A 15414-nucleotide genomic window follows, 5' to 3' on the forward strand; every position below is an offset into this window, starting at 1 on the left:
AATGACACCTTCGGAGTTGATGAAAAAGCTTCCAGTATCCTTCCCTGGCAGTGGGACTTGAGTCTACGGAGGGGGCCGTACTGCTGCCCATCACAGCGATTAACATGCATTTTGCGCAGCCTACTCGCATAAGGACTGTGATTCATTGGTTTAAGCATGCATGGTGTTCTAACAACGCTGTGAAAACTCAAATCTAGACTTTTTCCGAGAGACTTGGGCTACACAAAAACTTGTTGAGGAAAAGCAGGAGTTTCGAAGATCAACAATGCTGGACACTACATGTACGTCTATGGCATTTTACACTGAGCGCAAGGGCCAGTGGTTGCGCAGCGCACTGTGCCACCACTACAGCCCAGACCCTTGCGTAAAGAACGAGATCCTGGTCCTGTCTACTGGCATCGACCAGTACTTGCAGGAGATCTTCCATCATCTAGTGTTCCACAACTCCGAAGACGTTATCTCCAAAGAGGACTTCAGTATGCTTTGCATGATATTGGGAATTCCAAAAGGAAATAGTCACCAGGACAAAAAAGAAGGTGAGGAGGGAAGAGATCTTTTGGCAGACCTACCTTGCGAGCTAAACTTTAGAGAATTTCACGCTCGCCTGTGCGGTCATTTTTCCTTAAATACCAAAGGCGGGAAGTCTGCTATGCGTCTCCCAGTCACTGAAGAAACCGAGCACATAGAACGTGAGATCCGTGTTCGATGGCCACGAGTTCGCAGACGGAAATGTGTGAGTTTTGACCTGTCTAGAGAACAAAGAGATACAGTGAAAAGAAAGCAAGAGCACTCGTCTTCGGCGGAAAACAGAACTTCTGCTGACTGGAGCAGTGAGACAGGTAGGCTTCTCCAAGTGCCACGACATTTATGTTTATCAGTATGACAGCTGCTTTTCGTATTAATTGTGGTTGATGTTCAAAGCAGTCACCTAAATGTAAAATCAGTCGTTAAAACTGGATGAAACTATTTTGTAGGCCTAAATATGATTTCAGATTCACTGCCTACACATCCCTGGTACAGTAGTAGGCTAGTAGCTTATGAACTGTCACATGTCTGTGTATATAGGGGGCGATGTGCTTTTTTTGCAGGTGCATGTTTTATGCCTATGACTGAATGATGTGTCATATATTTGACATATATTGTCAGCAGCCATTTATCTGATATTTTCTGGTTAAAATTAAATAAGAATCTGTCAAAGAAAATATTTTGTCCTGGTGTCCTTATCTGGTCACCATATCTCCATGATCTTATTGAACACCTCATAACCTCACATGACTTACAAAGTACTAAGACATCAGACTGGTAATTCTTGGAGACATCAATCACCCCAAAGTCATCTACCTTGATGCCTCTGTCAGGTCCAGAACAATATCATATCATAATATAATAGGACATTTCTCTGCCTGGGAATACCCCTCATGCTGAGTTGCCCAGGGAAATAAGAACTGAACTCAGGGCACAGTGTTCTCTGCAATGTGTGTGAGCCTTAGATAATTACACATAATGATATTGTACATTTCTAATAACTTCAGGCACATAAATTGTACCTGCTTCAAGCCCTGTGTACTGGGGTCCATTGTCTTCCTAGAACTCATATACAGTGCCCTCCTGGACTTAAGGCATTGAAAATATGTGAATGACATGACCCTGGCCCAGACACTCCAACTACCCTGCACTCTCCAACAGATGCTAAATGGTCTTGATGCCTGGGTTGAGAGACATAAAATGTAGCTCAGTCCAAAGTTGTACAAATGTGAAACACCCACCAGCCCTGACGACTCATAGATTCCAGATGAGACATTAGACTTTAGCCGAGACAGTTCTAATATTTTATTTTCCAAGATTATTCAGTAATGATGTTTCATTGTAATAGCAACAATAATTCAGTGTTTGTAATGACAGTTGTCTTTATGAACCTGTAATGCTGAAAGATAGATAAACTTAAACTGATGCCTGAGGGAGGTTATGGGGTTTTGTGTGGGACTGTGTCCTTGTGTAGGCTATGTGCATGTGTATGTCATGTGCACACATACACAGAATATATAAACTACATATAGATATTAATGAATCTCAAGACATTAATTCTGATTGGTTGGTCCTTCACTACTACACAGTGAGCGCTTCTAGTCCGCAGAGGGTCCTGCAAGAGCAGCTCACCATGGAGAACGCCAGCCTGAGGGAGCTGGTGGAGGACCTCCGCTCTGCCCTGCAGGCCAGCGATGCCCGCTGCATCGCGCTGGAGGTGGCACTGCGCCGGGCCTCCGAGGGGGAGGACAGATTTGAGACTGCCGCAGCCAAAGCCAAAGCCATATCCCAGAACAGCAGCCGGAGCGGTGGCGGCCGTCGCTGGGGTCAGCGGAATCGCGTGGACCTGCAGCGGGAGCTGGATCTGATTCGCTCGTCGCGAGATGGACAGCTGCAAGAAGCCATGCGCTACAGCCAGCAGCTGGAGGCGGAGCTGAGCACGGCCCACCGACAGGCGGAGTTGCTGGAGGAGGCAGCAGGCCGGCTGAGGAAGGAGCGCGCTCAGATGAGGAGCAGGATGGAGGAGGCGCGGGCGGCACTGGCCTCTGGCCTGAAGAGGGTGGAGGAGCTGCAGGGGCAGGCCAGCCAGGTAGCGCCACTGCAGGACCGCGTCCAGCAGCTTCAGACAGAGCTGAACCACTTCAGGTGTGTGTGTGTGTTATGTGTGTGTGTGTGTGTGTGTGTGCATGTGTGTATCTATTTGTGTGTTGTGTGTGTGTGTGTGCATGCATGTGTGTGTATGCTGTGAGTGTGAAGTGAATGTGTTGATGTGATTTGGTGGTAGAGGTGTATTCTCATTCACCAGATTCAAGCCTAATTGCCTTCTCAACTACTTACATCACTCCAAAACATACTTAAAATTGCGTTTTTCAAAAGCCCAACTTATTATCTTATATTCTAAAGCATGTAATACGTTTACGGGAATTACTTCCCATTTTCAGGAACCATTAGTAACCGCATCATTACCGTATTTAGGGGCTCATGCAAGTTGTGCAGATAATGGGAGTGAAGCATGAACACACACCCATGAGTGAATATGATGAATAAACCAACGAGCACTCTAGCATGCCCTCAGGACTGCTCCGCTCAACTCTGGAAAATTGGATACACCTGAACTCCTTACCTGCCCCCACATTGCTCCTGAATCACTACTCCGATGTAGGTAGGGTGGGCACAGGCCAGGTCCAGGTCCAGGACCTTAGGGACTTAGTGACAGAGAGGACTTGAGGGAAAGCAACAGAAAGTGGCCCGAGTGTTGTTTGTATTTGGGTGGGATCAGTCAGTGCTGCTGTAATTGAAAGCCAGCGGAGTGATTCTGTCTGCGTAGAGCTTTATGGTTCGTTTCCAGTCCCTTCAGGCCAACACACAGAACTGGTGAAAATGGAGGGGAATTTTTCTCTAAGACAGACCAGAACTTGCACAATCAAGTTTCCTGGGTGTGTTTGTTTGTGGTGGTGGTGGAGGTGGTGGTGGTGGTGGGGTGGGGTGGGGGGGTCTTGCTTCTCTCTTTCTCCCTTTTCACAATCCCCCTGAATTCCCATTACAATTCTAGTAGGAATTCTGACATTGTCATGGACAAAACAGTGGGCCAAACCTTACACCACTACAACAATTTGCCAGCATGCAATTGCACCTCTGTCCCCTTTTGCGCGGTGACCTAAAGGTGGCTTTAATATTCAACTCTGACTCATCTCACCTAAACAACATTTTTGACGACAAAAGAAAGATTAGACTCCTGCCCTGCTGAACCACTGCATTTGCATCCACTCACTTTGACAAGCCATACTTATCCGGATGAAAGCAGAGAATGGTGCTGTGATCATGGTGGGCTTCATCAGGACTGCATGCAAACATCAGAGGGTGACACACAAAGACAACATGTCCGTGAATGACACTGAACGTTGAAATGCGATAGCTTGACTGTCTTATAGTATTACCACTTAGGACAGATTGGTTGGTACGGAGGAGCATTCCATGCAAAGCAGGCTGGACTAGCCTGGACCTGCAGTCTGTCTGAAGGAGTGCAAAGAGACTGGGATTGAGGACAGTCCTTGTTTCTGCTTTGGCAGTAGTCATTGGAAATTATCTTATTTTTCCAGAGTAACAGGCGGTAATGTCTGTTTAATGACTAAGCATGATGACTAAGTATAATGATTTTGTATCCAGGGATAATTTCCTGGGAAATCACACAAACACCTTCAGATCTGTTCCGAATGTTAAAATGCAACTGCAGAATCAAGCAATTCTTTTTATTTGTTTATGTTTTGTGAAAATGGCAGACTGCACTCACATAAACCCTGTTCTTTTCGGCAACCTATTTGAGGTGTGTGGTGTAATCTGTTCAATCTAACTCTCTGTGTGGTATAGCAAAGGAATGTGCCACATTTTTCATTCTGAATCACCTGAGGGCCCTAAAATCTAAATCCTGCACTTGGGCTCAATCCCAGATCCTTTGTCTATTTTGTCAACTGTAAATATTTTCCGTGCCTAAAGTCCTATCAGAGAATATGACTACATAAAGTATTCCATTGTCAGTACAGACGGTCTGTTTCCTCTAGGTACATTTGTTCCTGCAAAGCTGCAAATGAAGCAGGAGTGGACTCTAAGGGTGAGAGTCCAGCTGCGCTAATCTCTGGCCAGTCCACTCCACATGTCCATCCTGGGAGTGAGGACAGCAGCATCCAAGGAGGTTAGGAAATGCCCCGCTTGATTTATCCATGACATAAATGTATACACATGTATAAACAAAGACAAACGCACACCAAAACACTATTAACGAGGTGCTGACCTCTGGTGATGAACTTAAAGTTAAGAAGAGAATGTTGCACACTCTGACTCCAGACTTCTTCAGATCCAGTTTTTACATGCACATTAAAGCTGCAGTTGGCAAGATTTTTTTGATCATATTCATTGAAACTGACACTATGCTCCAACCGAACAACATAAATCAGCAGGTTTTAGGAAAAACAACACACTTCTACCTCCACCTAGAGCCTGTTATTTGTTTTGCAAAAATCCACAGCTCCCGGTTCTTCTGGTCCAATCAGAGCAGGGCTGTGTGAGATCTGACTGTCAATCACAGTCTGGTGCAGTCTGGCAAACGAGCACAAACTTGATGAGAGGGTGCTCGGTGGTAGTGGGGGAGGGCCATGAGAGTTGTAAACATTCAAAATGTTGGTTAAGTCCCTTCAATCTGTCAGACTTGCACTGCAACTGCAGTATACACAATACAGAAGAACACTGCACACAGAGCATGTCTGTCTGTTCTAGCTCCATCTCTTGGAGAGCATTAGGAAACATCTTAACAGATTTACTGCCTGAGAGCAGCCTGAGGGCTGAATTTAGTGCATTCACAACCCCCCCCCCCCTATCATTCTGTGTCATTTAGGCGCCCATCTGCAACATAAAAGTCTCTTTCTCTCACAGATAAATGTCAACTTCAAGGAGACTGTTCAGGGATGTTAAGAGCTCTAGTGCCACTACTAGATGTGTTTGAATCACTGACTATGTTTCCATGCACACTATATTCTGATTAAGGATATTCTGTTTATTGCAATATTCAGAATAAGATGTGTCCATGTGTAGCAGAAACATAATATTCCAGTTTACATGTTAATCGGCATATGCTGAATAAAGCAGTGACGTGCATTAGAAGTAGTACAGTAACTGTGTCATGACATCTCAACGGTGTCTTTCATTTATGACTGCAAAATAGGTGAATTGGTTGGGGTAGTACTCTGCTTTGACATGTGACCTTTGGACCCCCTGACTTCTTGACTTCCTGTCACTCCCTCCTCCAGGAGAAGAGTGTCTACAGAGGGCTGTGGAGGGCCGGGCGGCCTCGGACGAGGAGGCAGAGGAGGAGGAGAGGGGGGAGGATGAAAGCCAGTGTTGCCTTCTGGAGTCAAAGAGGCTTATTCAGCGTCTGCAGCACTGCACAAAAGGGTTCGTACACACTCTCTCACACACACCACACACACACACACACACACACACACACACACACATACACACACACCACACACACACACACCACACACACACACACCACACACACACACACACACCACACACACACACACACACACACCACACACACGCACACACACACACACACACACACCACAAACACACATACACACACACACCACACACACCACACACACCATACACACACACCACACACACACACACACACACACACACACACACACACACACACACACTGGCACATACACATTTCACTGACATTCTTTCTTTTCCATTTGGGATAAAAACATCAGTAAAATAAGTAAAAAGCATCAGAAGCGTAAGTAAACAGCAGCACCTGAAGAACAATAATCTCACTCGCAGAACACCTTTACCTATCCATATCAGGTTTCTCCATTACCACAAATGTTTAGTATTTAGAAACCAGTGACTGATCTACTCAGAGAATTTTTGGTAGCTTTTTCATTACATTGCAGTCAGAGAAGTGCTGCCATGCAAAGTCATACAAAATTACAAAACCTTATTAAGCAATATCAGAATTAATGATGTTCTTCGCATCAGTTTACATCTAATGACTTAAAAGTGTGACACCCACTTATCAGAGTGATGAAAGCTATTTGGGTGGATTCCACGCTCTGTAATTATAGCCAGTTGCCAGGTTGTTTCAATGTTGCTGTGAGGTAAAATGTAAACCCAGTTAAAATGTTGCAATTCATGAGACTGATGGAAAGAAAATGTTGTCATGGTAAATTGACAAGAAAGCTTTTGATTCTAGTTAATTACTTTGTTAATTACTTTGAAAGTGTCAGGAAAGTGGGCTGTGTTTTTGATTCCACTAATCTTCACTCATGTGTTGCTTTTTAAATGATTCCTCTCTTAATAATTATCCCCGGGCAGGGACTCTCCCACCGGAGCCTGTGCTAACAGAGCTGCCATCTTGTCTGCTCTTTCCTAGGTGCCAGAACGCTGCCGTGCGCCAGATTTTCTTGTTGCACAATCTTCACCACGGTGATGGGGAGTGTGGAAGTGCAGCGAAGGGATGGGGCGGCACGCTTCAGAGCCACGAGTGGAAGAGATCACGAGAGCTGGAGAAGGTAAGAGGAAAGAGGAGCAATGAGGGGACAGAGGAGCAGTGAGGGGAGAGAGGAGCAATGAGGGGAGAGAGGAGCAATGAGGGGAGAAAGGAGCAGTGAGGGGAGAGAGGAGCAATGAGGGGAGAGAGGAGCAGTGAGGGGAGAGAGGAGCAATGAGGGGAGAGAGGAGCAGTGAGGGGAGAGAGGAGCAGTGTCCCAAGTGAGGGGAGAGAGGAGCAGTGAGGGGAGAGAGGAGCAGTGAGAGGAGAGAGGAGAAATAAGGGGAGAGAGGAGCAGTGAGGGGAGAGGAGCAGTGAGGGGAGAGAGGAGAAATAAGGGGAGAGAGGAGCAGTGAGGGGAGAGGAGCAGTATTCCAGGTGAGGGGAGAGAGGAGCAGTGAGGGGAGAGAGGAGCAGTGTCCCAAGTGAGGGGAGAGAGGAGCAGTGAGGGGAGAGAGGAGCAGTGAGGGGAGAGAGGAGCAATGAGGGGAGAGAGGAGCAGTGTCCCAAGTGAGGGGAGAGAGGAGCAGTGTCCCAAGTGAGGGGAGAGAGGAGCAGTGTCCCAAGTAAGGGGAGAGAGGAGCAGTGAGGGGAGAGAGGAGAAATGAGGGGAGAGAGGAGCAATGAGGGGAGAGAGGAGCAGTGAGGGGAGAGAGGAGCAGTGTCCCAAGTGAGGGGAGAGAGGAGCAGTGTCCCAAGTAAGGGGAGAGAGGAGCAGTGAGGGGAGAGAGGAGAAATGAGGGGAGAGAGGAGCAATGAGGGGAGAGAGGAGCAATGAGGGGAGAGAGGAGCAGTGAGGGGAGAGAGGAGAAATAAGGGGAGAGAGGAGCAGTGAGGGGAGAGGAGCAGTATTCCAGGTGAGGGGAGAGAGGAGCAGTGAGGGGAGAGAGGAGCAGTGAGGGGAGAGAGGAGCAGTGTCCCAAGTGAGGGGAGAGAGGAGCAGTGAGGGGAGAGAGGAGCAATGAGGGGAGAGAGGAGCAGTGTCCCAAGTGAGGGGAGAGAGGAGCAGTGAGGGGAGAGAGGAGCAATGAGGGGAGAGAGGAGCAGTGTCCCAAGTGAGGGGAGAGAGGAGCAGTGAGGGGAGAGAGGAGCAGTGTCCCAAGTGAGGGGAGAGAGGAGCAGTGTCCCAAGTAAGGGGAGAGAGGAGCAGTGAGGGGAGAGAGGAGAAATGAGGGGAGAGAGAAGCAATGCCCCAGGTGAGGGGAGAGAGGAGCAGTGAGGGGAGAGAGGAGCAGTGAGGGGAGAGAGGAGCAGTGTCCCAAGTGAGGGAAGAGAGGAGCAGTGTCCTAAGTGAGGGGAGAGAGGAGAAATAAGGGGAGAGAGGAGCAGTGTCCCAAGTAAGGGGAGAGAGGAGCAGTGAGGGGAGAGAGGAGCAGTATCCCAAGTGAGGGGAGAGAGGAGCAGTGAGGGGAGAGAGGAGCAGTGTCCCAAGTGAGGGGAGAGAGGAGCAGTGAGGGGAGAGAGGAGCAGTATCCCAAGTGAGGGGAGAGAGGAGCAGTGAGGGGAGAGAGGAGCAGTGTCCCAAGTGAGGGGAGAGAGGAGCAGTGAGGGGAGAGAGGAGCAGTGAGGGGAGAGAGGAGCAATCAGGGGAGAGAGGAGCAATGAGGGGAGAGAGGAGCAGTGAGGGGAGAGAGGAGCAATCAGGGGAGAGAGGTGCAATGAGGGGAGAGAGGAGCAGTGAGGGGAGAGAGGAGCAATCAGGGGAGAGAGGAGCAATGAGGGGAGAGAGGAGCAGTGAGGGGAGAGAGGAGCAATCAGGGGAGAGAGGTGCAATGAGGGGAGAGAGGAGCAATCAGGGGAGAGAGGAGCAGTGAGGGGAGAGAGGAGCAGTGAGGGGAGAGAGGAGCAGTATCCCAGGTGAGGGGAGAGAGGAGCAGTGAGGGGAGAGAGGAGCAATCAGGGGAGAGAGGAGCAATGAGGGGAGGCCTTTGCTGAGTCTAGCACAGTCACCGATTTGACAAAAGCTCCTTCACACTACTTCCTGTTGGATCTATGGAATATAGAAACCTAATCTAGGAATCTAAGGAACATTGAAAGTGACCATAGACTGTTCTATATATAGAGTCTATGAAAGTGACAGCAACTTGCCGGTCAATTTTCCGAGTGTATGGCAGTGCACATATGGTCTTATGGTCTTTTCTTGGCTCGGATTCTAAATATCTTTCTCTCCCTTTTTCTTTTTTTCTCTCTGACCCTTGGTCTCTCTTTGCTTATCCCTCCTACTCTCTCTCTTTATCTCTCTCTCTTCCCCTCTTTCCCCCTTTCTCCGTCCCTCCTAGGAGTTAGAGCGGTGTCAGGAGGAGGTGTTGGTGCTGCAGGGGGAGGTGCAGCAGGTGGAGACGGAGCGCGTGCGTCTCTCAGTGCTGGAAGAGCGTCTCACCGACGCCCTTGAGCTGCTGCTGCATCTGCGCTCAAAGGTGTGTGCAGACACACACACACACACACACATACACACACACACACACAGCAAATGTGCTTACCCACCTGTTTTCAAAAATGTTTGTGTGATCAGATATTCATCTACAGAGCACTGTGTCTATGTTCTTGTTTTGACTTAAGAATATTTGTCTCTCAAATTGTCCCTTCCGCCGCCCCAGGTTTTTTTGTTTCATTGCCTTCCTCCTTCATGTAGGAGTATTATCTAGCACACAAAGCTCTGGACACCACCTACTTATCAGTACATAAAAAGCACGCATACTGAACAGAACATCCGTAACTTCTGTACTTACTTGAGGATGACTCATGCATTGGATTAGTATAGTGTAACAAATGTACTCATATGGTGGCATTCCAATGTTTCCATTATGAAAACATTTCAGAAAAGGGCCTTGACAGTAGAGATTTAATATAATCCCTTACTGAAACAGAGGCAAGCAAAGGGAAGCAATGGCTGTGCCACAACTGAGAGAATATGTTCAAACTTAGGCTGCCACCTAGTGGTGAAAACATCACAGTTGGTGTTGGACACAATAAAGTGAGGTCAAGTTCTTGCTCTGTCTCTCATTTCACTAGAGAGTGTCCCGAAGGATGCTGGGTAAGATCCTGATGAGCTCTTTGGATGTCTTCAGCCAAAAAGATCAAGGTGAGCAAGCCAAGCATTTACCACCCCTCACACATTTCCTCACCATGCAGAAGGTGTTCTATTCGCCTTATTCATCTGGTGGCCATTGTAAGTGATGGCAACTGTACCCAGTAGCCTTGTTCTGGCTTACAATGGCCGTCGGGTGAATAAGGGTCTCAGATGCTTGCACACATAATTGGTATGTTTACATTTGCATTTATTCATTTAGCAGACGTTTTTTTATCCAAAGTGACTTATAAAATGAGGAATAATATTTAAGTTACATTGCAAAGGAGACCTTAGGTAACAGTAAATACTACTACAATAATGACTACTACCAGAGGATGAGAGTGCAGATGCTTAAGTGCTAGTAAGTGTGGTTGAAGGAGATCATGGTAGAAGAGGGAGGTGGAAGGAAGTAGAAGGAGGGAAGAAAAAGAAGTGCATGGTAGGTACATGTTAGGTGTGTTGGGTTGTTAGATGTGGTAGGAGAGGAGGTACTCTTGGAAGAGTTGGGTCTTCAAGAGCTTCTTGAATATAGAGAGGGATGCCCCTGCTCTGATAACAATTGGTAGGCCATTCCACGAACGGGGATGTGGTTCACCCAGATCATCATGTCTCCACCTCCCTTTGCTTGCTGTCCTTAGGTCCCTCAGCCGTCCTGCAGGTGGTGGACACCCTCTGCCAGCAACTCCTATCCAGTGACCTCCTGATCACAGGGGCGGATGGAGGAGGGGGGGGGAGTGGGGCACCAGCATCCTGGCCCAAAGTCACATCCTCCAGCCAGAGTGCCACCAACCCCCTGCTCATCTCCTGCTGAGGGGCAGGCCGTCCTACAGCTTCCTCTAACCCACTTGGGATGATAGGCCTTTCATCAGACTGACATTTGGGAGACTTTTTCTGTGCCGGTTCAGTTTGTGAAATCACCAGTTGGGGCGAACATCCTGTACCTAAACGGTTCGGTATGAATACGTGTGCCTTTACACCCCTATGATGTACAGTGCCTGCTTTCACAAAATACGCTGGCACAGACTTTTGAAGAGTTTTGGATATAGCTTCACATAATGTTGGGATAATCTGAATGACTGGCTCAGACACAAACTATTCATGAACATATCATCAATATAAGCTAGCATTTTCTTAACTTTACCACTAGTTTACCTCCTTTCTAAACTGGTGGCATAACACAAAGCAATTGAGACTGATCTCAAAAACTAGCTGGGTTTCCAGTACAGCTTTGTGTAAAACTTGATTAAAATATGTGATTAAATATGAGCTTATCTTCTCATGATAGTCATTCCAGATACATGTGACAATGGATCTCACAAAAGTTTTGGCAGTTTAACTAAATTGCAGACAGAATGAGAAGGGAGGAAAGAATTATCGAAAGCTAATCCCTAAACCCTAATCAGGACAAACTCATTCTTTTTTCCAGAATACCAAAGGGTGTTACTCTTACTCAAATTCAACACCGATATCAGGGAGTGGTTCAGATAATATTTTAACTCTAATATTAATAACACTTCCTCAAATATGTAAACAAATTGTGGTTGGTGGAATTTGATTGTAACTAACAATCAAATGCCACGTCCACACCATTAAGTTTAGAGAAAGTCCTTTTAGGCAAGTCCCTCCACTCGGCGGCCATATAGCAATGCTTTTTGGGCACTCATCGGGCATCCTTTTCAGCAGAAATACGTGTGCGCAAGGCTTCACGACACCAATCTTGCTCCAGCGGCGAGTTCACAACACATGATTGGCAAGATGTCTTCACAACACACCATATGATTGGCTCAATGTATTCACATCACACCACATGATTGGCTCAATGTATTTACATGTCAACGTTTTGTCGAGGAAGGGGTGGGATATGTGTTGACAATGGCCATATTGGCATTACAAACTAACCCCATGCATTTCTATGGAGGATTTTTTGAGTGCTGTGTTTCCTCATTAGAAAGTCTCTGGTTTAGACTCATCTTTTTGATATGAGATTTATACATATCTGAGGAGATTGTTTTGGAGTAGGATGGATGCAGTTGTGTACTTAATGGCAAAGAATATATATAATCCTCCTCTGTCTGTCATTGTTTACAGCCTGCGCCATTTCCAGGCTTTACTTGACAGGATAGTGAAGAGACGACGGAAGGGGGGGTTGGAGCCAGGAAATGACCTTAGACCAGACTTGAACTGTTGTTTGTGGTAGAGACACAGGATCCCCCATTTTCACCTTTTTTATCATCTTACCTGTTTGCATCCCTGAACTATGTGTGCCATGCTGTATGCTATTTGATAGCATAAAACTTCATGTGCCTGAGTTTTTCCTAGAGCATTGGTTAGAAGGCACTTACAGGAGTGTGGGGACATTGAATCTTTCAAATCTCTAAAAGCACTAAACTTTATTGTGTTCAGAAGACACAATTGTCATGATCTTTTGTGTGACCGACTGTAATTTTGCAATGCTGTCAAATCTATGTTAATTATCATGAATAAAATATTGCATATTTAATTTATTGTGTACTGTACAAATCATAAGGTACTAATTTCTATGATATCTTTCAGTGGTGAATAAATACCTTGCACTTTGTCAACTGTCCCTCACAAACATTTTCTATTATATGTGTTGTAAAAGAGTGCAACCGAGTCTTGTAAGCAATCTGCTTTGTGTGGTTCATGGATGAATGGATCTATCTCTGACTTCCAGTTACTCAAGTCAGGTGGACCTGTAGTTGGAGCCCATTAAGGTTAATAGACGTTCAACTGAGACCTGCCAAAGCTGAGTGCAGCCTTGTGAGCCTCATCAGTTGGGTCATGTGTGCTAATGGTCTCATGGTCAGATGCACATCAGGCTCATGTCCTTGAAGCACAACCATTGCAGCAGATACATTTGACTTATTTTCCCCCCCAATCGCTGTCCAGCTCTCGTCAGCAAGGCCAAGAGATTTCCTGTGACTGTGGACGGTGTGGGCCAAGGCCAACATGCTCTGACTTCATGTCTACACACACAGCCACTGGCCAGGCTGTGGGATCTCATCAACGCTCTTTGCTGGAGAAAACGGACAAATAGAGGAATGATACTGCATGTGATACTGGCAATGTGCGATGGAGCTCTCTCTGCTGTATCCACCAAAGTGACATCAGCCTTTTGTTATCTGTCAGCTGGGCCAGGGCACGGTACACACATCTGGCTGCACACAATAGCTGCCCTGTCGGCACTACGCCCCCCACGCATAACACAATCTCTGTTCTCCGCTTGGACTCGCCATGCCAACCAGGACGTCACCTCTGGGCGACCGGGTCCCCTTCATGCTTTTCCTCCTTCTCTTCATTTCTCTCTTCTCTTTCACTGGTGATGACCTCAAAGGTTCCTTCCTTCCTACTACGTTGTCTCACTCCCCCTCCCCCAGGTACCAAAGGTTACTCCGTTAATGGAACCACAATGGAAGTAACACTTTACTTGACAGTATCGACATAAGAGTTGATGGTAATTTTGATACCATAGATTTAATAGAGACCGAGTCAGACCAATAGTATGAAAAATCCGAAACAGAGTTTATTTACAATGATGCGCATCAAGGGAAAGACAGCATGACTTCACCTAAAGATCCATCAGCTGCTCTAACTAGACAAGGAAATAGTTAGGGTTTAAGTATCCTTCCAGGCTGACGGGAGATGGCGTTGGTCATCCCATCTCACGTGGACTACACTGATTAGTGGCAACCTGGCAATCCGGAGCAGATAGCTACTGACGCAGCCATGCAGAACAGTGAAACACTGCAAAGTCATAATATTCCCGCAATCTTTAAATACAGTCACACACAGATATACACAGGGACAGTACAGATATCATACATAGAATATGATTACATAGAATCATACTTTTAGTATCAAAGTGACCTACTAAGGAAAAATGCAGAACATTAAACCACATATTGGAATATTGGTCATAATGCAGAACATTAAAAAAAGTATATATACTTATATAAAAAAAGTATATATACTTATATACATTAAACCATATATTGGAATATTGGACATAATGTTCTATTCCACTTTCTCTCAGAGTGACATGACACTGTCATGAACACATGAACCACAACCCTAATCCTAACCTCTAACCCTAATCCTAACTTCTGACCGAATGACACTTAACTAGATGTACCGCAGAGCGGTACAAAATATGACCGCCGCCCAGTCCAGCACATGTTTTCCACAAAAATAAGTCACGCTGAAAGGCATATATGATTCTAACTGTCTCACTGAATTGCATTATGCACACTCAATTCTCACTGGTATCTGCTAGACAACAAGTACCAAAACATGATTAGTTCATAGATTTCACATGTAATACACATTTTATACAACCCACCCCCATCTTGCCTGTTCATAATTCTGAGAAATTCTTGAATTGTGTGCATGTGTGCATGTACATGTTTATGTTTATGTGTGTGTGGGTGTGTGGGTGGGTGTGTGTACGTGCATGTGCATGTGCTTGTGTGTTTGCCTGTTTATGTGCCTGTGTGTGTGCATGTGCATGCATGCGTATATATGTCTACTGTGTGAGTATGTGTCATACGTAGGATTACTGTGAATGTATGTGTGTGCGTGTGTATCTGTTTATGCACATGTGTGCATATGGAATGGGTTTACATGACCCCTGGAGGCAAACATATGCAAAAAATTTGTCATCCTAGGCCCAACGGTTCTCAAGATATTCACAGAAAACTGTGTCTGCCCTACCCTCCTTTCGGGGGGTCCAGTCCAGCGGGGGGGCTACAGATCAAAATGAAAAAAGGAGGTTTCATGCTATCCATGTGGGGTTACATGCCCACCAAGTTTCGTGTACCCCGGTCTTTCAGTGTCCCGGGAATCCTTGTTGGTGTACGGTCACTAAATGTACACATAAATTATTTTATTGTAAGGCCCCCCATGAACAAAAGTCCACGAAACTTGGCATGCATTCGGAGGGTGTCATAATGATCCTACACTTTCAATTTCGTGCAGTTTTGACCATGTCAGCCAGAGATATTGTGATGAAAACACCTAATGTTTTGCTTTTTAATTTTTAACTAGGTGGCGCTATACATGAAATAAGTGGTAATGGGATAGGTTGAAATGCCCCCTTAAGACCAACATACAAAAAAAAGGTGGACCTCCTAGGCCCTACGGTTCTCGAGATATTCACAGAAAACTGTCTCCGGCCACCTACAGGCCAGTTGGTGTATAGTAACATAAATTAATTTATTGTGTGGCCCCCCATTAACGG

The 15414-nt window shown here is 46.1% G+C and overlaps 1 protein-coding gene across 1 annotated transcript; it reads left to right on the forward strand.

Moving 5' to 3' along the window:
- LOC143104286 (EF-hand and coiled-coil domain-containing protein 1) lies at window positions 1–12657 on the forward strand. The gene is made up of 8 exons (XM_076268281.1): window positions 1–839; window positions 2115–2670; window positions 4584–4714; window positions 5826–5970; window positions 6971–7109; window positions 9367–9504; window positions 10100–10169; window positions 10796–12657. The coding sequence occupies exons 1-8, from the start codon at window positions 266–268 to the stop codon at window positions 10966–10968; spliced, it is 1926 nt and encodes a 641-aa protein (XP_076124396.1). The 5' UTR covers window positions 1–265; the 3' UTR covers window positions 10969–12657.
- The last annotated feature ends 2757 nt before the right edge of the window (window positions 12658–15414 follow it).

This window comes from Alosa pseudoharengus, unplaced genomic scaffold (assembly GCF_046254945.1).
Source record: "Alosa pseudoharengus isolate Yale_2024_CS ecotype anadromous, Long Island Sound unplaced genomic scaffold, YU_APseudo_1.1 YU_APseudo_1.1_scf_5, whole genome shotgun sequence".
NCBI lineage: Eukaryota > Metazoa > Chordata > Actinopteri > Clupeiformes > Clupeidae > Alosa > Alosa pseudoharengus.

Bases quoted from the DNA above. Each gene is read 5' to 3' on its own strand.
- LOC143104286 (XM_076268281.1), top strand. From the start codon at position 266: ATGCTGGACACTACATGTACGTCTATGGCATTTTACACTGAGCGCAAG. The intron at 9,505-10,099 runs GTGTGTGCAGAC...TCATTTCACTAG, and splicing joins TGCTGCATCTGCGCTCAAAG to AGAGTGTCCCGAAGGATGCT. The intron at 10,170-10,795 runs GTGAGCAAGCCA...TGCTGTCCTTAG, and splicing joins CTTCAGCCAAAAAGATCAAG to GTCCCTCAGCCGTCCTGCAG.